The following is a 23,048-nucleotide window of genomic DNA, read 5'->3' as shown; positions in this document are numbered from 1 at the left end:
TAAAGAAAAACCCTTGAATGAGTAGGTGTGTCTAAACTTTTGACTGGTACTATATATATACTGCTCAAAAAAATAAAAGGAACACTTAAACAACACATCCTAGATCTGAATGAAAGAAATAATCTTATTAAATACTTTTTATTTTACATAGTTGAATGTGCTGACAACAAAATCACACAAAAATAATCAATGGAAATCCAATTTATCAACCCATGGAGGTCTGGATTTGGAGTCACACTCAAAATTAAAGTGGAAAACCACACTACAGGCTGATCCAACTTTGATGTAATGTCCTTAAAACAAGTCAAAATGAGGCTCAGTAGTGTGTGTGGCCTCCACGTGCCTGTATGACCTCCCTACAACGCCTGGGCATGCTCCTGATGAGGTGGCGGATGGTCTCCTGAGGGATCTCCTCTCAGACCTGGACTAAAGCATCCGCCAACTCCTGGACAGTCTGTGGTGCAACGTGGCGTTGGTGGATGGAGCGAGACATGATGTCCCAGATGTGCTCAATTGGATTCAGGTCTGGGGAACGGGCGGGCCAGTCCATAGCATCAATGCCTTCCTCTTGCAGGAACTGCTGACACACTCCAGCCACATGAGGTCTAGCATTGTCTTGCATTAGGAGGAACCCAGGGCCAACCGCACCAGCATATGGTCTCACAAGGGGTATGAGGATCTCATCTCGGTACCTAATGGCAGTCAGGCTACCTCTGGCGAGCACATGGAGGGCTGTGCGGCCCCCCAAAGAAATACCACCCCACACCATGACTGACCCACCACCAAACCGGTCATGCTGGAGGATGTTGCAGGCAGCAGAACGTTCTCCACAGCGTCTCCAGACTCTGTCACGTCTGTCACGTGCTCAGTTTGAACCTGCTTTCACCTGTGAAGAGCACAGGGTGCCAGTGGCGAATTTGCCAATCTTGGTGTTCTCTGGCAAATGCCAAACGTCCTGCACGGTGTTGGGCTGTAAGCACAACCCCCACCTGTGGACGTCGGGCCCTCATACCACCCTCATGGAGTCTGTTTCTGACCGTTTGAGCAGACACATGCACATTTGTGGCCTGCTGGAGGTCATTTTGCAGGGCTCTGGCAGTGCTTCTCCTGCTCCTCCTTGCACAAAGGCGGAGGTAGCGGTCCTGCTGCTGGGTTGTTGCCCTCCTACGGCCTCCTCCACGTCTCTTGATGTACTGGCCTGTCTCCTGGTAGCGCCTTCATGCTCTGGACACTACGCTGACAGACACAGCAAACCTTCTTGCCACAGCTCGCATTGATGTGCCATCCTGGATGAGCTGCACTACCTGAGCCACTTGTGTGGGTTGTAGACTCCGTCTCATGCTACCACTAGAGTGAAAGCACCGCCAGCATTCAAAAGTGACCAAAACATCAGCCAGGAAGCATAGGAACTGAGAAGTGGTCTGTGGTCACCACCTGCAGAACCACTCCTTTATTGGGGGTGTCTTGCTAATTGCCTATAATTTCCACCTGTTGTCTATTCCATTTGCACAACAGCATGTGAAATTTATTGTCAATCAGTGTTGCTTCCTAAGTGGACAGTTTGATTTCACAGAAGTGTGATTGACTTGGAGTTACATTGTGTTGTTTAAGTGTTCCCTTTATTTTTTTGAGCAGTGTATATTACACACTCCTGTTAAGTTTGGGGCCACTTAGAAATGTCCTTGTTTTTGAAAGAAAAGCACATTTTTTGTCCATTAAAACAACATCAAATTGATCAGAAATACAGTGTAGACATGGTTAATGTTGTAAATGACTATTGTAGCTGGAAACAGCCGATTTTTAATGGAATATCTACATTTGAAGTCGGAAGTTTACATACACTTAGGTTGGGGTCATTAAAACTCGTTTTTCAACCACTCCACAAATTTCTTGTTAACAAACTATAGTTTTGGCAAGTCGGTTAGCACATCTATTTGTCATGACACAAGTAATTTTTCCAACAATTGTTTACAGATTATTTCACTTATAATTCACTGTATCACAATTCCAGTGGGTCAGAAGTTTACATACACTAAGTTGACTGTGCCTTTAAACAGCTTCGAAAATTCCAGAAAATGTCATGGCTTTAGAAACTTCTGATAGGCTAATTGACATAATTTGAGTGAATTGGAGGTGTACCTGTGGATGTATTTCAAGGCCTACCTTCAAACTCAGTGCCTCTTTGCTTGACATCATGGGAAAATCAAAAGAAATCAGCCAAGACCTTAGAAAAGACCTTAGACCTTAGTCTGGTTCATCCCAGGGAGCAATTTCCAAACGCCTGAAGGTACCACGTTCATCTGTACAAACAATAGTATGCAAGTATAAACACCATGGGACCACGCAGCTGTCATACCGCTCAGGAAGGAGACATGTTCTGTCTCCTAGAGATGAACGTACTTTGGTGCGAAAAGTGCAAATCAATCCCAGAACAACAGCAAATGACCTTGTGAAGATGCTAGAGGAAACAGGTACTAAAGTATCTATATCTACAGTAAAACGAGTCCTATATAGACATAACCTGAAAGGCCGCTCAGCAAGGAAGAAGCCACTGCTCCAAAACCGGCATAAAAAAGCCAGACTACGGTTTGCAACTGCAAATAGGGACAAAGATTGCAATTTTTGGTGAAATGTCCTCTGGTCTGATGGAACAAAAATAGAACTGTTTGGCCATAACGACCATCGTTATGTATGAAGGCTTGAAGCCAAAGAACACCATCCCGACCGTGAAGCTCGGGGGTGGCAGCATCATGTTGTGGGGGTGCTTTGCTGTAGGAGGGACTGGTGCACTTCACAAAATAGATGTTATCATGAGAAGGAAAATGATGTGGATATATTGAAGCAACATCTCAAGACATCAGTCAGGATGTTAAAGCTTGGTCGCAAATGGGTCTTCCAAATGGACAATGACCTCAAGCATACTTCCAAAGTTGTGGTTTAAGGACAACAAAGTCAAGGGATAATATCTTACTGTGGTGTGTGAAGAATCCAATACTTTACCTTGTATGCGGTACAAATCAAATTATTGTGGAAGCATGTCCTCTAAGAGTATGAATTAGTCTGTTTAAGGAAGATACTGTAGTTTGAAGTACAGTACCAACATAGCTACTGCACTAGGTCAAAGCTGTGTGCTGGAAAACCTTGGTAGAGCATGGGTGGAATAGGCATTAAAATGTAGTTATTGTTTTAAATATATTTATTACTGTGGGCTTTTAAAGAAAAAAAATAACTATTCTTTGTCCCGATGTAAAAGTGGGGTGGGGAGTACTCAGTAGGGTCTGTAGAATCTATATATGGTGTCAATTCACGAGGCTCTGAATAATACAGAGTGTTGCTGGACTTTTACTGTGGTCAAACAGCTTAAAACGGGGTGCCTGGACACTATATGATACAAATATAATTATAAAGGATCGATTTTGTGTCCATAAAACCAGAGTCCAGTCTGCTCACTAGAGTCCCTAGAAAACAAAACAGGTGAGTTTGAACAAAAGGTTAGGTCATAGGAAGCTTTGTTGACATTTGAACAGTGAGACACAGAACCATGGACAGTTAACCTTTTAAAATGTTATGTTGTCGGCCTATCTCCAAATATGTGGTCTAAAAGCATATTAATATGATTTGATATTTTAGTTATTGCAAGACCACACACTGGTAAAGAGAAAACATGACTTTCTGTCTTAAATAAACTGGGATGGAAAATAGTCAGTTGGGGTTCTACTAACCAAATATGTTCAGTTTTTCAGGGGGGCTGTGTTGAACAGCCTGCTGGGCGGAGTAAAAGGCCAGCCGTATTATTCAGAGCCCCATGAAATGAAACCATATATAGATTCAGCAGACCCTACTGAGTATTCCCTACAATACCTTTACTGCAGCACCTAGTATAGTTTTTGCTCTATAAGCCAATATGTATTCCATATACAGTGCCTTGAGAAAGTACATTACACCCCTTGACTTTTTCCACATTTTGTTGTGTTACAGCCTGAATATTTTAATTTTATGCCACTGATCTACATACACACAATACCCCACAATGACAAAGTTGAACATTTATAAAAAATGTAACACTGAAATGTCTTGAGTCAATAAGTATTCAACCCCATTTGTTATGGCAAGCCTAAATACATTCAGTTGTAAAAATGTGCTTAATAAGTCATAATAAGTTGTGTGGACTCACTATGTAAGGACTGTTCAACGCTGGTCTGACCAATCGGAATCCATGCTTCAAGAATGTTTGGATTATTTGGATGTTCTGGGATGCCTCTGCTCTGAGAATAACATTGACATATATACACCGCGTTCAAAACAACTGGGAACTCAAAAAAAGATGAGGTCAAATCATGACGTCAGTGATCTTCAGGTCGGTTAATCGGAGCTCTAGAAAGAGGCCCGAGTTGGATGATCGTTCAAATAGATTTTTCCCATTCGGAGTGTCTTTATTTTTCCTGAGTTCCCAGTTGTTTTGAACGCACTGAAGTCGGAGATTTGAGTGTCCAGTTGTTTTGAACACGGCAAAAGTTAAATCAGGAAGTGTCTAGGGGACGATTAAAACCTATCCAAACCAAAAAACGTGGATAGATGGCAGCATTCGCGCAAAACTGAAAGCGCCAACCACCACATTTAACCACGGTAAGGTGACTAGGAATACACTTGAGTACAAACAGTCCAGTTATGCCCTCCATAAGGAAATCAGACAGGCAAAAAGTCAACTGGAAAGTGGAGTTGGAATTCGCAATTCAACAGCTTCGATACGAGACGTATGTGGCAGGAACTCCAGACAATCACGGATTATAGCCACGTCCTGGACACCAACGTCTTGCTCCCGGACAAGCTAAACCCATTCTTCACCCGCTTCGAGGGAAACACATTGCCCACAACGCGGGCCAGCGCCGCTCCCGAGGACTGTGAGCTCTCCTTCAATCTCCCTTTCCCAGTCTGCTGTCCCCACTTGCTTCAAGACATCCACCATTGTTCCTGTAACAATGTTTTTATTTAACTAGGCAAGTCAGTTAAGAACAAATTCTTATTTACAATGACGGCCTAGGAACAGTGGGTTAACTGCCTTGTTCAGGGGCAGAACGACAGATTTTTACCTTGCTCGGGGATTCGATCTAGCAACCTTTCGGTTACTGGCCCAACGCACTAAGCTACCTGCCGCCCTAAAGAAAGCAAAGGTAACTGAACTAAATCGCTATCACCCCGTAGCACTCACTTCTGTCATCACGAAGTGCTTTGAGAGGCTAGTTAAAGAGCATATCACCTCCACCTTACCCAACACCCTAGAACCACTGCAATTTGCAAACTGCCCCAATATATCCATGGGTGACGCAATCGCCATCGCACTGCCCTATCCCATCTAGACAAGAGGAATACCTATGTAAGAATTCTGTTCATTGACTACACCTCAGCCTTCAACACCATAGTACCCTCCAAGCTCATCATTAAGCTCAGGGCCCTGGGTCTGAACCCGCCCTGTGCAACTGTGTCCTGGACTTTCTGACAGGCTGTCTCCAGGTGGTGAAGGTAGGAAACAACACCTCCACTACGGTGATCCCTGTTCACCCACGACTGAGTGGCCAACTCAATCAAATGACAACAGTGGTAGACCTGATTACCAACAACGACAAGACAACCTACAAGGAGAAGGGGAGGGCCCTGGTGGAGTGGTACAAGGAAAATCACCACTCCCTCAACGTCAACATAACGAAGGAGCTGATCGTGGGCTTTCAGGAGACAGCAGAAGGAGCACACCCCCATCCACAAAATATTCAAGTTCCTCGGTGTACACATCACTGACAATCTGAAATGGTCCAACAGGAGGCTGAAGAAATTTGGCTTGGCCCCTAAGACCCTCATAAACATTTACAGATGCACCATTGAGAGCATCCTAACGGGCTGTATCACCACCTGGTACTGCAACTGCAGGACTCTCCAGAGAGGGTGGTGCGGTCTGCCCAATGCATTACTGGGGGCACATTGCCTACACTCCAGGACACCTACAGCATCCGATGTCACAGGAAGGCCAAGAAGATCATCAAGGATCCCAGCAACCCGAGCCACAGCCTGTTTAACCTGTTACCATCCAGAAAGCGAGGTCAGTACGGGTGTATCAAAGCTGGGACCGAAAAACAGCTTCCATCTCAAGGCCATCAGACTTACATTTTTGTCACCACTAGCAGGACTCTGCCCAGTACCCTGCCCTGAACTTTAGTCACTGTCACTAGCCGGCTACCACCCAGTTACTCAAACCTGCACTTAGAGGCTGCTGCCCTATGTACATAGACATGGAACACTGGCCACTTTAATAATGTTTACATATGGTTTTACCCACTTCATATGTATGTACTGTACTTCATTCCATTCTTTAACTTTTTAGATGTGTGTATTGTTAGATATTACTGCACCGTTAGTAACACAAGCATTTCGATACTCCCGCAATAACATCTGCTAAATATGTATACGCAACCAACATTTGATTTGCTTTTGTGTGCAATAGTAGTGGTTAACATTACTTTTTTAATGATTAACCCATCTCTGTACCCCACACATACAAATATCTGTAAGGTCCCTCAGTCGAGCAGTGCATTTCAAACACAGATTCAACCACAAAGACCAGGGAGGTTTTTCAATGCCTTGCAAAGAAGTCCACCTATTGATAGATGGTAAAAAAAAAATAGAAAAAAGTTTAATTTCATTCTGTACTCTGAAGTAACTCGCAATTGGGTAAATGGACTAAATGTAAACTAGAAAAATGTAACGAGGTTTTGGTTTTATCATTTGAAAGGTTTGCAGGGATGATTCAAGCTTTGACCATCATGTATCCTGCTCACAACATAACTATTTTGTAACTTATTGATATGGTTTCTTTTTCTGAATTATGATTTAAAAAGTCACCTCTGTGCATCCTTGGTGTACCTGGCAGACCCACTACTATAAATGTTTCAAATACAAACGTTTTGTATATTTTTTTATATAGCAGACTCATTCAAATGGAAATTATGGTTGAACATATTTTGTTTGTGGATAGGTTTTTAATTTTGCACAATGGATTTTTGTTGCCATTAGATTGTTACAATGGATTTGTTGCTTACTGAACAGTCAATGAACACATTTTCTGAACTGTTAAATAATCATAGGTTTTTATTGAGGAAGTGTATGACAGAGATTACAAAAAATAAATAATTTTGATACCATAGTCAAGTTTGTTTTGGGGATTGTGGAGGATGTAGTTCTGCCAGTCCTCTGCGACGTCTGGTATTTGTAGTCCTTTGTGGGTCAATGCCACAGAGGTAGAGGACTCTAGGGGCCAAAAGCCTGTTTTAGCAAGGGCAGTGCAACTGAGGACTTCCACCATTTTGAAGTAGTCAACTGGGTGAGCCTTCCTATGGGTTAAGGAAGGATCACATAATTCCATCCAGGTCATCAGGAGGGATCAGCCAATGAATTATACTTGTCAGAAAACATTCCATAACTGCAGGTGGCAGTAAATCTCTGGCTTTATACCCATTTAAACAACACACCATAGGTGGCAGTATGCAACCTTTAAGGTTGTTTAACAACTCATAGAAGGAGTAGAAGAAAATTGACTACTTAAAAATGGAGAAGGCCATGATCTCAGGTGCCATAATGGGACATATATAACAATGTTGTTGTCTCTGTCCTACCACAGTGACATAGAGTAACACAGACGGTAATATTGTTGAGTTGGTCTCCGTTTTGGGCTCACATACCACTCTTGGGTCACGGAGGAGGGTACTGGGTTTGAGTTGTCATAGTAACGCAGGGCTTGGATTCAGATGATCCTGACCACAGGGAAGTACTTGTGAGCAGAGAAATCAAACTCTGGTAGTACCTAGAGATGGGGAGCACCATTTTTCTTATCACCAAACAACAATAATGCCCGAGAAATGTTTAAATTCCCCAAATACTTTGTTTATGTTTTGCTCATTGCATGTGTTGTTACCTTTGTCTCCTTGTGCCCCCCGGCAAGTAGCTTCATGACCACAATGTTGGGTTTGGCAACTTTTAGGATCCGATTCACCTGCAACAATCAGCAAATTAAAAGAGGCAATTCAGACCCACAAACATGAGGCACAATCTATTTTACTACTGCTGCTTCTAGAACTATTATCGGGTTATAGGGTTAGCTGACCTCTGGTTCGGAGGTGGGGATGTTCTCCAGGATGAGTTTGGCTTGCTGGAAGTGTTTGCTGGCCGCCATGTAGAGGTCAGCTGACTTGGGAGGAGGACTGTACTTCTTCAGATCGGACATCTCCTACAGCCGACACACACGGAGAGAAACAGGTCACGTTACAGATTATGTATATATATATTTTTTTTATATCTCCGCCATAACATGTAATCCCTGATATTCGTTGCAGCGTGTCTGCAAATATGTTGACCCGGAATGCACCACAGACACATGAAAACGCTAGCGACGGTTGGTGACACACTGCGTTACCTTGAACTGGATGTAATGGACTGGCGGCGGAGTGACCACGCTGTTGAAGGGGGCAAAGCGGTGCTCGTAGCGCACCTGCTCGCTGTCCAACTCAAACTGCGGCTTCCGCACCTTCCTGTCCATATCCAGGGCGATCATAGTCTGCACCAGACAGGAATTCAGTGTGTGTGTGTGTGTGTGTGTGTGTGTGTGTGTGTGTGTTTATGCTGTCTGGATAGAAAACGGGACTACAACTGAGCCAGGGCAGAGGACACATAACATGTGTAGGACAAGTTCGTGTGTGTGCACACTTACCTTGTACATGCCAGCACACATATTTTGGTAGGCTTGGCTCATGGTGATTTCTCTGCTGAGGGGGCGAGCTGCAGGCGCAAACACATTCTTATTGAGGAACAAGTTACGGATGGGGACGGGCGGTGTACTCCCAGATGTATTCAATGCAATGCAAATAATGTACGACTTGATCCTGACCCCCTTGGCCTTTCTTCTTCTTCTTGGTTTTCTTGCTGCTGCGCCCTTTCTGCTGGTCCTCCAGGAGGCGCTCCTCAGCCACCTGAGAGCTGTCCGCCCGACTCAGAGTGGACATGAGCCACGCGTACAGGAACTCTGACAGATACCTACACACACACACACACACCTCTCAGTCAAGTGTACACATGGAACACGCACTTTTGGAACACACGTGCACGCGCTCCTCACCAGTAGATGTAGTAGTACTCGTGCATGCTGTAGAGTTCCAGCTCGAAGCCGCTGAGCAGGTACTGGATCATGATGCGCAGGTTGTGGTAGAGGACCCAGGTGCCCAGGCAGGCCAGGTGCTGTCTCTGGGGCTCCAGCTTCATCAGCAGGCTGTGCAGTGCCGCGTCCACCTTCTCTGCCTGCAGGGGGCGCCGCCGCATCAGTCCCATAAGTCAACCGCAGGAGAACAGCGACATGCAGTCAAGCGCGCGCGCACACTCACACACACACACACACATTGTAGATCACTTACGTCACTAAACAGCAACGCGAACGCAAACGCTGTCTCTCTCACACACACACACACACCTCATCCTGCAGTGTGGCAAACTCCTCCAGGATGTGGCCTAGCTTGTCTCTCTGCCGAGCGCGGTTGTGTCCGTGGATTTGGATGAGACTGCAAAAGGGCTGCAGGGAAACCGAACAAGGTCGTTTCAGTCCATTGTTTGGAGAGAAAAAAAAAATGGTAAGCCTATAATAGCTTCAGAAAATGTTTAAAACTATCATGTTGATAGTCAGAGCCACGGCTCCATCTATGAATTTTGAGTGGTTACATTTTCCCCTAGCTCCACCCCTCAACTTCATAGCTAACCAAGTGGCGGCGATGCCGTTCGGTCTGGGGGGGGGGAAAAAAACACACAAATGAAGGATTGTGGCATTAATATAGAGAAAAGAGGCCTTGGAACGCAGCCAGGTGACTTACCCTCGAGCAGTGTGTGACAAAGGAGTCAATGTAGTCCTTGGCCTGGTGGTTATTATGCAGGCAGCACCTGCAGAGGAAACGCATGGATCAGTCAGTTCTAGAGATAGAGCTTGAACACAAACTCGTAGGCCCTGTTCGAATACCTCAGACATACATATCCTTCTTTCCTTTGTGGTGTTTTGATAGGTGAAAGCAACATTGCCACCATTTTAAACACCACTCCAACCAATTCAGATCTCTTATGACTTCAAGGAAGGTAGGAAGGATGCATTTCTAAAGCATTTGAAGGTTGGGCCATAGAAAGAAACACTCCAATCTTCAATGACTTACTTGGAGGAGAGCACCGGCGGGCTGACAAAGTACCTCAGAGCGTCTTTGATCAAGTCCTGCATTGGTTGGGTCCCAAACACTTTCTTATTATCTATCAGGAACGTTGTCTAGAGACAGGGAGGGGATTCATCAGAACAGGACCAATCAGAGGAGAGAACTGTCCAGACGCACCAATCACGAGGGAGAATGTTGCTTACCTGCAGCAGAGACCTGGAGAGGACGCAAGGGGACTGCTCACTGAACTCGCAGAAAAAGTCCTAAAAGCAGAACATTAAAACATTACTATAACCTTTAGCAAATGTTCTAACAGGCAGACCATTACAGAAGTATTGTCAGAATGTAGTATTCTAATTATTATTGTAGTATTTACAGACGTAGTACCAGAATTCCATGTAGGTTAGTTGTGTTGATGACCTCGCACACGGTCTTGATGCGGTCGATGAGCTTGCTGAAGTAGTTGACCATCTCCTCCCTCTTGAGGATCTTGGCATAGCGGGGGAAAGTGGGGGGCAGCAGTCTCTGGTTCACCAGCGGTTCAAACCCCATCATGATCGGTTGATCTGGAACGCAGGGGGGGGTCAGAGGTTCTCCAACGAGTGTAACATTGCCTCTTACGGTAGTGAGGGTCACACTGGGCCTAGGTGCCATGGTGTAGTGTGTGTGCGCGTGTTACCTCCTTTAGTAGTGTCGTTCTGGTACTGAATTCCATGCTCGATGCTGGAGTGGAGGTCTGGGAGGAGATCTGCTGCCTGCTGCATGAGTTTCTGGGCTTCACTCACTGAGCTGGTCTGACAGATCCAACATGACATCACGCATCAGTCAACCAATTACACGCCCAATCAAAAAACAATCAGCATACCGGTATGCACATGATCCTCTTTCTTAGTGAAGCTAAGCTAAATGTGTGTGTTACCTCTTTCTTAGTGAAGGCGATCAGCACTGTCAGTAGAAGACGTGTAAACTTGATCCTACTGAAAAGTGCTATCCATTGCTGATGCTGAGAAAGAAGGCATAGGAAAAGGTTCAGTCACAGAAGCACACACACACAATTGCAAAAAACACACAATATTTCTTTGTAGGCCCTAGGGACACACAGATTTAGCTCTGTCGTACAACGTTCCTTCCGACCACCCAAAAACCTCTCCATTTTGGGGGATTGGTCCTTTTTTTTCTTCTTCGAGAAACGGCTGCAAATTCCAGGCTCGTCTTACTGAAAGGCTGCCTCACTCTGAGCTCTGGTGGACTGGGCATGGCAGAAGGCATGGGATATATGCCGAAGTCCAAATCGACCCCTAGACGCTACACTACACCCTATGCACGCTGAAATATTTGTATAGGTATATAGATAAGGCTATAAGTGTTCCTCTGATAAGCTAGGTGGGATTTTGACCTATCTTAGATCAACAGTACATAGGGCATGAGGGTTAGGGGTCGATTTAAGGCCATTAGATGGGAGAGACGATAAGGTGGACTGGTGGATATACCCAAAGGGAGAGAGTGACAGAGTCTTACTTCCAACTCCACCTCTGGGTTCCGCTGCTCGCCCTGGCGACTGCGTGTGCTCTACCGGAGAGAAAAAGAGGGAATGAGAGGGAGAGGGAAAGGAGAGAGAGAGAGGAAGAGGAGATAACTTGTGACGGATGAGCTGTGCAGTTCTGTTGGTGGTACTGTACACACTTGCGGTCATTGAAAGTTAAGGATGAGCGATATTATTCAATAATGCGTTTGGCCATTCTGCCAGGGTGTAGTCGTGTTGTGATGTTAGTTCACGGGAAGAAAGTACTGTACCTTAACTCTTCTCTGTAACTCTTCCTCAACATCCTTCAGCATACCTGTTGGTAGAAGGTTCATTTGGTACACACACATTACTCATATATATTCTATACCACCAATACCATACATGGACCACAACACTAAGCCCATCACATGAACATCACCTGTAACCCGTAAATCTGTCACATTGTTGGCCATCTTGAAGCCATATGTCATGGCCTGGAAATCCTCCTGGAGACAGAACATAGAACAGGATCTTGAATATTACACCCAGAACCAAACAAAGCGTTGTTTCAGATCAGAAGACGTAGGAGGGTACACAGCGGGTTGCAAAACTCCAGGAACGTTCAATAAATGCCCTGGTTTTCCAGAAATCCTGGTTGGAGGATTCCGGATTTCCTGCTTATTCCCGTCTGATTCCGGGAAACCTCCAACCAGGACTTCTGGAAAACCAGGGAATTTATTGAACGTTCCCGGGAATTTTGCAAGCCTAACTGTGTCCCATAGACAGGAGTATAGGAGATAGAGAGAGTGTGCGCGTTATCCCGGTCCCAGATCTGTTGGTGCCGTTTTGCCAATTTTTATGGCCATTGGCGTGACTGTGTGTGCAAAAGCCCAAAGGGATCAAGTGGCTTACCTCCTCGAACACTGCAGCTTTGTTGACCTTCTCGCGGGCGATGTCGCACACCTTGAGGATGCCCAGAGCGAAGGCCTTGAGGGCGGGGTCCTCGATCAGGTCAGGGTTGTGGACGTACAGGCATGTGAACACTGTCTGGGCTAGGGAGTGACCCTCCAGCCAGGTGATCTACACACACACACACACACACACACACACACACACACACACACACACACACACACACGTTTGTTTTGATTGGTAATTATTATGCATCATTTGTTGATTCAGTTTGGTGTTGATAAAACTAACCAAGCAGCAGAAACAGGTGTCCATGATCCCAATCAGCTCAGGAAGACTGAGGTCCCTCACTCTGATGGAACCATCCTAGAGACAAAACAGGATGAAAGAGAGGATAGGAAAGGGAGGGGGAAGAGTCTTTATGGACTATAATGCACCTCACTAAAGGTTCAACATCACACCACCGTTTTCATTTCAGTCTGAAACTCTAGATATCAGAGCCATACCTTGACTGCCTGTTCAAAGCTGAGGACTTTCCTGTTGACCTGGTTGCCAATCATCCCGGCGTCCATCTTGGGGTCCATCATCTCAATGGCGGACATAGCCTCAAACAGGCCAAACCTGCTGGAAAACATGCCATTAGAAAGACCTAAAGTGTGTGTGTGTTGTCTAGTGATAGATACCCAGTATTCATTAATGAGACAGACTGCAAGCACTTAAGTATTTCACTAATGGTTGATGAGAACAGTGTGAAACAAAAACACTCATACTCACAATTTGTCATGGAGTAACTCCCCAAGGTTGAGCTCTGTAAATACAGAGAGAACAAATGCAACTGTACTCAGTCATCTGAACTATACGGATGAAAGCCAGAGCAGTACTTGTGTTACAGTAGTATAGTGTAACGCCAGCATGTACTGTATAACGAGGTACACAGGAACTCATCATCAAATAGGAGTTAGACCACAAAGGGTGAATCCTAACTTCTACTTAAATTGAATTAGTCATGCATTGATGTCAGTGGGGTCAGCAGGGCATCTTGACCTGTGCCATCCAGCTTGCATTTCAGACTGGTGGCACCAAATTCCCACAGAGCTGAAAACACTGGCTATACATTAGGAACTGCTGTACTGTACAGCCCTTTCTTTTACTGGTTGTGTGATTTACACCAAACTTTCGATGAGAAACCCAATTTACCAGGTATTTCGGAACTGTCTAACAAACAAACGAGAGGGGCAAGTATCAAAAGCCCCCCAAGAACAGACATCACTAGCACATCCTGAAATACGGTGTTAAAGCATGTAACACACACACACACACACACACACACACACACACACACACCTTGTACCTTTGCATGCCTCTTTGAAGTCATGTGTAATGTCCACCCAGTTTGCATTGTTCCTCATCTTCTCTGGGACACCCAGTCCCCATCCCACATCATCATCCTCAACTGATGACTTCATCACCATGGTTACAGCTGAAAGTAAACCCAGTAGAAGTACATGACACACTTCTCTTCTGACTTCAGTGTGGATGTTCAATAGGCCAGATAGCCAATTTCCTAGACCAGAGTGGAACTGTGTTCTAGTGACAGATACCCAGTGGAACTCTGGTCTAGCTGTATAAAATGTACTCACCTTGCAAGTTATTTGCCAGCCCGTGACTGTCCCTGTTTGGCGACACGTTTCCCACAAACAAAGGTATATCCGTAATTGGTAGACGATTGTGATTGAAAACTCATTGTTTGTGTCGCTGAGCAGTGCCCAATGAAGAATTACATTCATTGTTAGATGCAACCACTCCCCACCCAAATCAAAACTTCCACTACTGGCACCATGCTGTCGCAGACAGGAAGTAGAACGGCGCGTGTGCGTGCAAAACAATGACATCCATGTTTGGTTTTGATAGCATTTAACAATTAGATTGTATTATTTCCTGGGCACTGCTCGGGCAATGCAAACAACGCATTCGTTATCAGAACCGTCCACAGGTCACAGAAATAGCCTCTGATGTGGGAAAAGCGTTGTCAAACAGGCACAAACACAGGTAGGTAAATAAGTAGCCCGGTCAGTTCTAGCCCTTGATCATGTCTCTCAGTTCCATTACATTACACATAAGTCATTGGAGGAAGGAGTCTTCTGTAGGGGGGAGTTTTGTTAAGAGCCGCGACCCTCGGTCTGAACATTAACACTCATTGGTTTTGGAAGCATAAGGACCTTATCTTTCATAAATGTTAAATTGATATACAGCTTTTATAGAGATAGGGTTCACACACAGCCATATTTCCATATTACAACACTTGTTTACGGAAAAGACGGGAGACAGAGTGGACTACCTGTGCTAGTACGAAAAAAAAGAAATGCATGAAATGAAATGTATGCATTCACTACTGTAAGTCGTTCTGGATAAGAGCGTCTGCTAAATGACTAAAATGTAAATGTAATTAGCTATCTAAATCTCTGACCACTTGTGTGTAAATGGAAGACCAACGCCACAATCGTGTTGTCACTAAAAAATACTGTCGGCTGCAACTGTGTTAAAACAGTGTGTATTTTCCATTTGTGAAATGATTTTGATGTGATATGAAAGTAGAGGGATTTATGTTTCTAGAACAGTACTGCATTGGCTTCCAGAGCCAATTCAGCCTTTAAACAAAACATGTAAGGTCCTTGGACTAACCACGTTAGGCTCCTTTAGTCCAATATTGGGCTAGGTGGGTTCGTGTTAGACGGATATACATACTATACAATCTCTGTTTAGAAACTGGCCTATATGCCAGATAGCAAGGGAGTTATGACATGCTGTAAATAGCATAAGCATAGACCTTATACTTGTGTCAAAGCAAATCTGAAGGCAACTATTAATGTATGACAGAGCTATTTTGAGGATTGAGGCGGCCTGAAACTTCAACTAATAGGCCTCATAATTGAAGAGTAGGATGGTGTGTGAGAAATACAACACTTGTTAGGGTGTAATATCCACTTTACCAAACAGACAGGTCAAAGTAAGATCAGACTCCTTGAGGGATTAACATGCTGATGTGTAGAGCGACTAAGCAGCTTGAGTTAATGCCTAAAATGGCCTTAATTGCGGGCGCTAGTGCAATGGAAACGTTCTGAGACAGTGATCCAAGTGTCTGTTACTAGGGGACTCAGCAGGCTATCCTTATTCAAGTCTATGCTGACTGTCAGGTTAACCAGCAGATCTGACCCACTTGCTTACAGCAGCACTAGGGTTGGACAGGCTTCCTGTGTAGCGGATGACTTCGTCAACCATTTTGAAAAGAAGGTCGACGACATCCGATCCTCGTTTGTTAAGTCAAACGACACCGCTGGTCCTGCTCACACATCCCTACCCTGTGCTTTGACCTCTTTCTCCCCCCTCTCTCCAGATGAAATCTCGCGTCTTGTGACGGCCGGCCGCCCAACAACCTGCCCGCTTGACCCTATCCCCTCCTCTCTTCTCCAGACCATTTCCGGAGACCCTCTCCCTTACCTCACCTCGCTCATCAACTCATCCTTGACCGCTGGCTACGTCCCTTCCGTCTTCAAGAGAGCGAGAGTTGCACCCCTTCTGAAAAAACCTACACTCGATCCCTCCGATGTCAACAACTACAGACCAGTATCCCTTCTTTCTTTTCTCTCCAAAACTCTTGAACGTGCCGTCCTTGGCCAGCTCTCTTGCTATCTCTCTCAGAATTACCTTCTTGATCCAAATCAGTCAGGTTTCAAGACTGGTCATTCAACTGAGACTGCTCTTCTCTGTGTCACGGAGGCTCTCCGCACTGCTAAAGCTAACTCTCTCTCCTCTGCTCTCATCCTTCTAGACCTATCTGCTGCCTTTGATACTGTGAACCACCAGATCCTCCTCTCCACCCTCTCCGAGTTGGGCATCTCCGGCGCGGCCCACGCTTGGATTGCGTCCTACCTGACAGGTCGCTCCTACCAGGTGGCGTGGCGAGAATCTGTCTCCGCACCACGTGCTCTCACCACTGGTGTCCCCCAGGGCTCTGTTCTAGGCCCTCTCCTATTCTCGCTATACACCAAGTCACTTGGCTCTGTCATATCCTCACATGGTCTCTCCTATCATTGCTATGCAGACAACACTCAATTAATCTTCTCCTTTCCCCCTTCTGATAACCAGGTGGCGAATCGCATCTCTGCATGTCTGGCAGACATATCAGTGTGGATGACGGATCACCACCTCAAGCTGAACCTCGGCAAGACGGAGCTGCTTTTCCTCCCGGGGAAGGACTGCCCGTTCCATGATCTCGCCATCACGGTTGACAACTCCATTGTGTCCTCCTCCCAGAGTGCTAAGAACCTTGGCGTGACCCTGGACAACACCCTGACGTTCTCCACTAACATCAAGGCGGTGACCCGATCCTGTAGGTTCATGCTCTACAACATTCGCAGAGTACGACCCTGCCTCACACAGGAAGCGGCGCAGGTCCTAATCCAGGCACTTGTCATCTCCCGTCTGGACTATTGCAACTCGCTGTTGGCTGGGCTCCCTGCCTGTGCCATTAAACCCCTACAACTCATCCAGAAAGCCGCAGCCCGTCTGGTGTTCAACCTTCCCAAGTTCTCTCACGTCACCCGCTCCTCCGCTCTCTCCACTGGCTTCCAGTTGAAGCTCGCATCCGCTACAAGACCATGGTGCTTGCCTACGGAGCCGTGAGGGGAACGGCACCTCCGTACCTTCAGGCTCTGATCAGTCCCTACACCCAAACGAGGGCACTGCGTTCATCCACCTCTGGCCTGCTCGCCTCGCTACCTCTGAGGAAGCACAGTTCCCGCTCAGCCCAGTCAAAACTGTTCGCTGCTCTGGCACCCCTATGGTGGAACAAGCTCCCTCACGACGCCAGGACAGCGGAGTCAATCACCACCTTCCGGAGACACCTGAAACCCCACCTCTTTAAGGAATACCTGGGATAGGATAAAGTAATCCTTCTAACCCCCCCCCCTAAAAGATTTAGATGCACTATTGTAAAGTGGTTGTTCCACTGGATATCATAAGGTGAATGCACCAATTTGTAAGTCGCTCTGGATAAGAGCGTCTGCTAAATGACTTAAATGTAAAATGTAAATGTAATCAATGGAGAGGGATGATATGCTACTAGCCTCATGCCATGAATATGCATAGCAATCTCGAGACAGCTCTGGAATGTCACGTGTCATACTTATATCCACATACGTGTAACAACATAAGCATTAGAAACTTTTATCAAATAAACCTCACGTGGCAAATAAGCCATACATTTTTTTGTGGACCAAATTCGACACACTCTTATTGACTGCCACACAAAAACTCATTGCTTGGTGAGCGAAAAAAACACTACCTGCTGGAAGGAGACAGATTTTCCCCCAAGTTGGGCCTCTCTTCCTCTCCGAGTTTACTTAAAAACTAGCAGTCATTCAATCTTCTTGGTGTAACAGTTGGGATAATGGGACAATTCAGAGTACAACACATTTCTCATTCCTGGATTGAGGTACGTTTTCCGAGCCATATCTCCTGCCTGCTCAGTGGCGTCATTATCTACGCACAGGAAGCCTGTCTGACCATAGTAGCGCAGCTGTAAGCAAGCGGGTCGGATCTGCTGGCTAACTATCAGGTCTGTGAAGGTTTCATTCAATAAGATAACTAGCTAATCGCAATTTGTAATGAAACACCGAGTGTGCCGTCTTTTCACTAGCTAGTCATTGTTAGAAGCTAATAGCTATGATAAATATATATATATATGAACCCCGCCTATTTCTACACATAATATTCTTAATGTGATTTTTAAACCTTAACTACACTGCTATCCTTATGCCTAACCTTAAATTAAAACCAAAAAGCACATTTTTGTTTTCATGAATTTTTACGATGAAACCAATTTTGACTTTGTGGCTGTGGTAACTAGTGGAAACCATAAACCAGACGAGCGGGCTAATGTCGTTGACGCTAACTAGCTAGTTTGGACTCTCTGTATAAACAAAAATGTTTAATCGTGCATATCACACAATTTAAAGATAATATATATTACGCCATTGCATGAAACGTATTGCCAATTTTAGCAACATTGGCGTGATCTTTGACCATACATACCTTGCTAACTGCTAGCGTTACTAGCTAGTTGTCCGAGGCTCGGGAAGAAGCACAAATATGACGTTACATTGCACGTTGGGACATGAAGTCCCACAACATAGCTATGCAAATCCTTGGATGGTCTGTCTGGGTCAGTAGGTGCTGGTTTCAGGTCAGGTTTTTTTTATTTCCTGGTTCTAGGTCAGTGTGGGGGTTTTGCCGTATATATTATTGCTACGTTATGTCTGATCTTTGATCCGCGTTTACAGTATGCGTTCATTCTGAAATGCTCGGTCGCATATTATCGCGTCACATCTAAAAACAACATTTGCATTCTCGCGTTATTCATGGGTCCTGGCAGTTCTTCTTGACAGTTCTCCAACCCAGTAGAGGGTTTGTACATCGGGGTATCGTTTCAGGCAACACACTTACATCTAGGGATTGCCTCGTCCTAATGGGACAACACTAACTTTCCATATACCTAGGTTCGTAAAATGTTTATGTTTGAATATTTTTTTCAGCATATTAGTGCATGTCTCTGACATTATTTACAAATGGCTAGCTAAGTTAGCAGGAACGCTAGTTAGCTATGCTAACGTTAGCTAGAAAACTGAATGGACACTGAGCAGGTGCAGTGGGGGCTGTGATGTCCTTATTACCCGCCAGCCAGTTATTTCGTAAACCAGTCGGTCACTGCTAGTTAGCTAGCTAGCCGTTGTGCTAACTCTGGTGATGTTGTTGTCAATGAAGATCTGAATAAGTGCATTTTGCAACAACACATTTGGCAGATAGCCAGTCTGGCCAGATGACGTTTAACGTTAGCTACATTGATTAGGCCCTTCTACAGCAGTTGGGGCATTTAGCTATTTACACTTTGATGCTGGCAATAGGGATAGTTTTGTGGAAAACGTACGCTAGTTAGCTGACGTTAGCTAGCTGAAGATCCTTGCTGCAAAGGCAAATGCCTGACAACAGGGCAGACTAGCTCAGGTCGACTGAGTGAAGAACAGGATTCTCTCGGTTTTTCATGTCAGTCCCCTTGGCTAACAACAGCTGGCTGTACATGTAGGTTCACTAGTTACATCCTTGTTGATTATTATTTTTTTATTTATTATGGCCTCCAATTTTATATCCAGGAATAGTGCTTACAGTATAGGCTACACACTGTTTTAAATCATCAATGGTATAATGAATGGTAACAACTCATTAATGACCCAGGTCAAATGTCTACATGCATGCTGCTTTTGTCTTCTCTGTTTACTAGTTTTTTCCCTCCTATTGGCTTGCAATGCTTTTGGTCTGATTACCTTGGCCAAGTGGCTTAATTACATAGTCACAGCTCTTTCGTTTCCTGACACTGGAGCCCTTTAATTCTACTGGACACCCTTTTGTTTTGGTTAAACAAGTTGAGCTTGATAGACAGCAAGACCGGCCCTATTTTGTTACGTTGGATATATCGATGCGGGTTGTTCATTTAGTGCCATCTCTCCATGTTGCTGATCTCATCTCGCCACGGGATATAATAGAAAGGATAGACTGGGATTTACATGGGTGAACATTTTAAAGTCCAGACAGGGAATGACAACTGTGTTGCATTGCTGATTCTTGCTTTTCTTTATTTGCAGTTGATGTGAAATGTTGACGTGTGTGAGAAAAAATGAATAAGCCCAAAATGACCACCGAGAAAGGGTGAGTAACCATTGTCTCAGACACACACACACACACACACACACACACACACACACACACACACACTTTCTTTCTGCCAGATTATTGTCTCTCACACACTGCCCCTTGCCCTCATATTATACACTGTAGTTTGCTCAATGTCTTGTGACACTGTAAGATCAGTCTAAGGACAGCACAACCACAGGTCATTAAACCAGCCAGGGCCAGTCATGATGCCATCTTGCCCCTAGCTATTTTAGGTTTCTCTGTCAAACATTCACTGCTGGGGTCAATAACTGTTTGGGGCCTGTAATAACTAGCCTTTTGTTACTTTAGCATTAGTCTTGCATAGTGTTTGAAGGTGATTCTAACATGCATTGACTCAGGGGTGTGAATACTTATGTAAATTAGATATTTCTGTATTTTAGCAAACATTTCTTAAAACATGTTTTCACTTTGCCATTATGGATCGTTGTGTGTAGATGGGTGAGGAATACATCTATTTAATCCATTTTGAATTCAGGCAGTAACACAAACAAATGTGGAATAAGGGAAGGGGTATGAATAATTCCTGAAGGCGTTGTACAGTATGTAAATGAGATTTCAGTATTTCATTTCCAATAAATTAGCAAACATATTTTTAAAGCATTTTTCCACTTTCTCATTATGCGGTATTGTGTGTAGATGGGTGGGGGGAAAAAAGTCAATTGAATCAATTTAGAATTCAGGCTGTAACAACAAAATGTGGAATAAGTCTAGGGGTATGAATACTCTCTGAAGGCACTGTATGTGTGTGGAAAACATTTCATCACAAATAAGACATTTAACTTTAGTATAGTCCATTTGTAACTCCACTCAGAACTTGTAGCTGTATAGTCCGTTGGTTTTCTTGGTTAGCTTAATTTTCCGGTCAGTACTACAGCTAGCTAGCACTCGTTCACGTCAAGTAGCTGTTAGCACCGACATGAAACGGGGCATGAGGAAGCCCGACAATATCACGTCAATGTTTAAAAGTAATCTTTAGACATGTACTTTTCTTAAATGTAGTTTTATAATTGACTAAAACAAGCAGACAAGGAAATTGCGTTTGAAAAGGGTGACGTTTTTGCTGTGAGCCAATGGAGTAAACATTTTCTAATTTTTTTTTATTTTTTAAACTGAACCTTCATTTAGATAGGCAAGTCAGTTAAGAACAAGTGTTTATTTAGAATGAGGGCCAAACCCGGACGACGCTGGGCCGCCCTATGGGACTGCCAGTCAGGGCTGGATGTGATACAGCCTGGATAGGTAACCGTCAGGTTGTTTTCCCCACAGGTGGACTGGGCCGCGACGTTCTATCTAATACGAACTGGGACTATTCAACTAACATTACAACAAAAATACATTCCATTGCATGAGCCACAGCATTTATAAATAAGTTGAATGAACATTCGACATTACCATGGAAATGATTGCATCACAATAACAGGGTCGTTATCAATAAAACGTTACAATGCGGTGCAGAGCGTTCGATTGGCTGTTGGGTGGCAAGGGATTGTTAAATACATGTTATAACTATTTGGTTTTAATAATCATCACCTCTTGAAGAGCATACAGCCAATACAACACATTTCCGATTAGTCCACATTTACCTCTATCGTCAGAGTTATACAGCAAGGAACGGTTTGCTTTTCATGATCAGTAAACGTCAATTGATCATGTCATTTCAGATACGTAGGGGGGTAGCTTATCCATTTGGCATGTAGGTAGCTAGCTAAGCAAACAACATGCATCATTTGGCTTGGTTCATCAGAGATTTTGGGAAGAGCTTGACATCGGCAAGTCCAAGAAACTGTAACAATATTTGGATATAGCCATCTAGTTTATCCCCTGAAAGTTAGCTCGTTAACTAGCCGTATTGAGATGATCTGTTATTAGCTAGCTAGCCAATTTGACGTGGTCCATCAATCAATGTATCATGTCTGTCAGCAGCAATCGTGTACAACTTTCTACCGATAGCTTGAGGAGTAAACATAATCAGCTAACAATAATTCGATATGTGCCCTTCTGCTGCTTGACAGGCAGAGCCCACAAAGGATGAGAAATTAACCTAACCACTCATACTAGTCAGCATAGTTCACTTTTTATATCGCTCAAATATCCAATTCATGGTGGCCAATATTGAGAGAGATCTTGAGGCTACCCTACGTATCTGAAATGACAAAATTGATGTTTACTGATCATGAAAAGCATTCAGTTACTTGTTGTATAACTCTGACGATCGAGCTAAATGTGCGCAATTGTTTTGCATGGAGTAACCCGAAATGTGTAGTTCTGACTATGCTCTTCAAGAGGTGATATTACAACCCAAACAGTTAACATTTAACAATCCCTTAAACGGCACGCAGCGTCAATGGTTTTAGCGGAGCTGGGAGCCTCCTTGTATCCTAGCAGGCAAATCGATCACCTAGCACCTTTTTGTGACGTTTAATTGTGTCTGAGTGTGTTGTTAAAGTCCAGTGTGTGTGCATTGAGTTAGTGCAAAAAAGGGTCAATACAGGGTCCTGTTGGATCTTTCGTGCGGTAGCAGAGTGTGCTGTGCGTGCTGTATTGTGGGGTGCATTGCCAAGTCAACCAAAGACTTGTTTGCTACAACACCTGGCTTATTTCAGCAAGGATGAACAAAGTTT

The 23,048-nt window shown here is 44.4% G+C and overlaps 2 protein-coding genes across 7 annotated transcripts in view; one reads left to right on the top strand and one right to left on the bottom strand.

Moving 5' to 3' along the window:
* Positions 1-7,112: 7,112 nt before the first annotated feature.
* LOC115199822 (N-alpha-acetyltransferase 35, NatC auxiliary subunit) lies at positions 7,113-18,883 on the bottom strand. 2 transcript variants are annotated; one of them, XM_029762296.1, is made up of 23 exons: positions 18,733-18,883; positions 13,991-14,119; positions 13,414-13,447; positions 13,146-13,263; positions 12,931-13,005; positions 12,640-12,807; positions 12,167-12,233; positions 12,018-12,061; positions 11,742-11,792; positions 11,143-11,226; positions 10,903-11,017; positions 10,611-10,789; positions 10,427-10,486; positions 10,230-10,336; positions 9,900-9,966; positions 9,506-9,604; positions 9,158-9,336; positions 8,930-9,075; positions 8,753-8,820; positions 8,459-8,599; positions 8,150-8,272; positions 7,961-8,038; positions 7,113-7,849 (listed from the first exon to the last, which is right to left on the bottom strand). In XM_029762296.1, exons 2-23 carry the CDS (start codon positions 14,109-14,111, stop codon positions 7,790-7,792), a joined length of 2,184 nt encoding a protein of 727 aa, XP_029618156.1. In that variant the 5' UTR covers positions 14,112-14,119; positions 18,733-18,883; the 3' UTR covers positions 7,113-7,789. The 2 variants fall into 2 exon arrangements, with proteins under 2 accessions (XP_029618156.1, XP_029618157.1); XM_029762297.1 differs by having other exon boundaries at positions 13,146-13,260.
* LOC115199821 (cytosolic carboxypeptidase 1) overlaps positions 18,169-23,048 on the top strand; it is a 44,010-nt gene continuing 39,130 nt past the window's right edge. For 3 of the 5 annotated variants that reach the window (XM_029762295.1, XM_029762294.1, XM_029762291.1), the window contains exons 1-2: positions 19,023-19,196; positions 20,337-20,400. In XM_029762295.1, coding sequence (XP_029618155.1) covers positions 20,369-20,400 — 32 coding nt within the window. In that variant the 5' untranslated portion in view covers positions 19,023-19,196; positions 20,337-20,368. Of the gene's footprint in view, positions 18,257-19,022; positions 19,197-19,548; positions 19,777-20,336; positions 20,401-23,048 lie in introns of those variants that run through there. The other 2 variants (XM_029762292.1, XM_029762293.1) reach the window with 2 other exon arrangements.

The sequence above is a fragment of the Salmo trutta genome, chromosome 9 (assembly GCF_901001165.1).
Source record: "Salmo trutta chromosome 9, fSalTru1.1, whole genome shotgun sequence".
In the NCBI taxonomy this organism is placed as follows: Eukaryota; Metazoa; Chordata; class Actinopteri; order Salmoniformes; family Salmonidae; genus Salmo; species Salmo trutta.
This window is presented reverse-complemented; position numbering and strand designations above follow the sequence as displayed.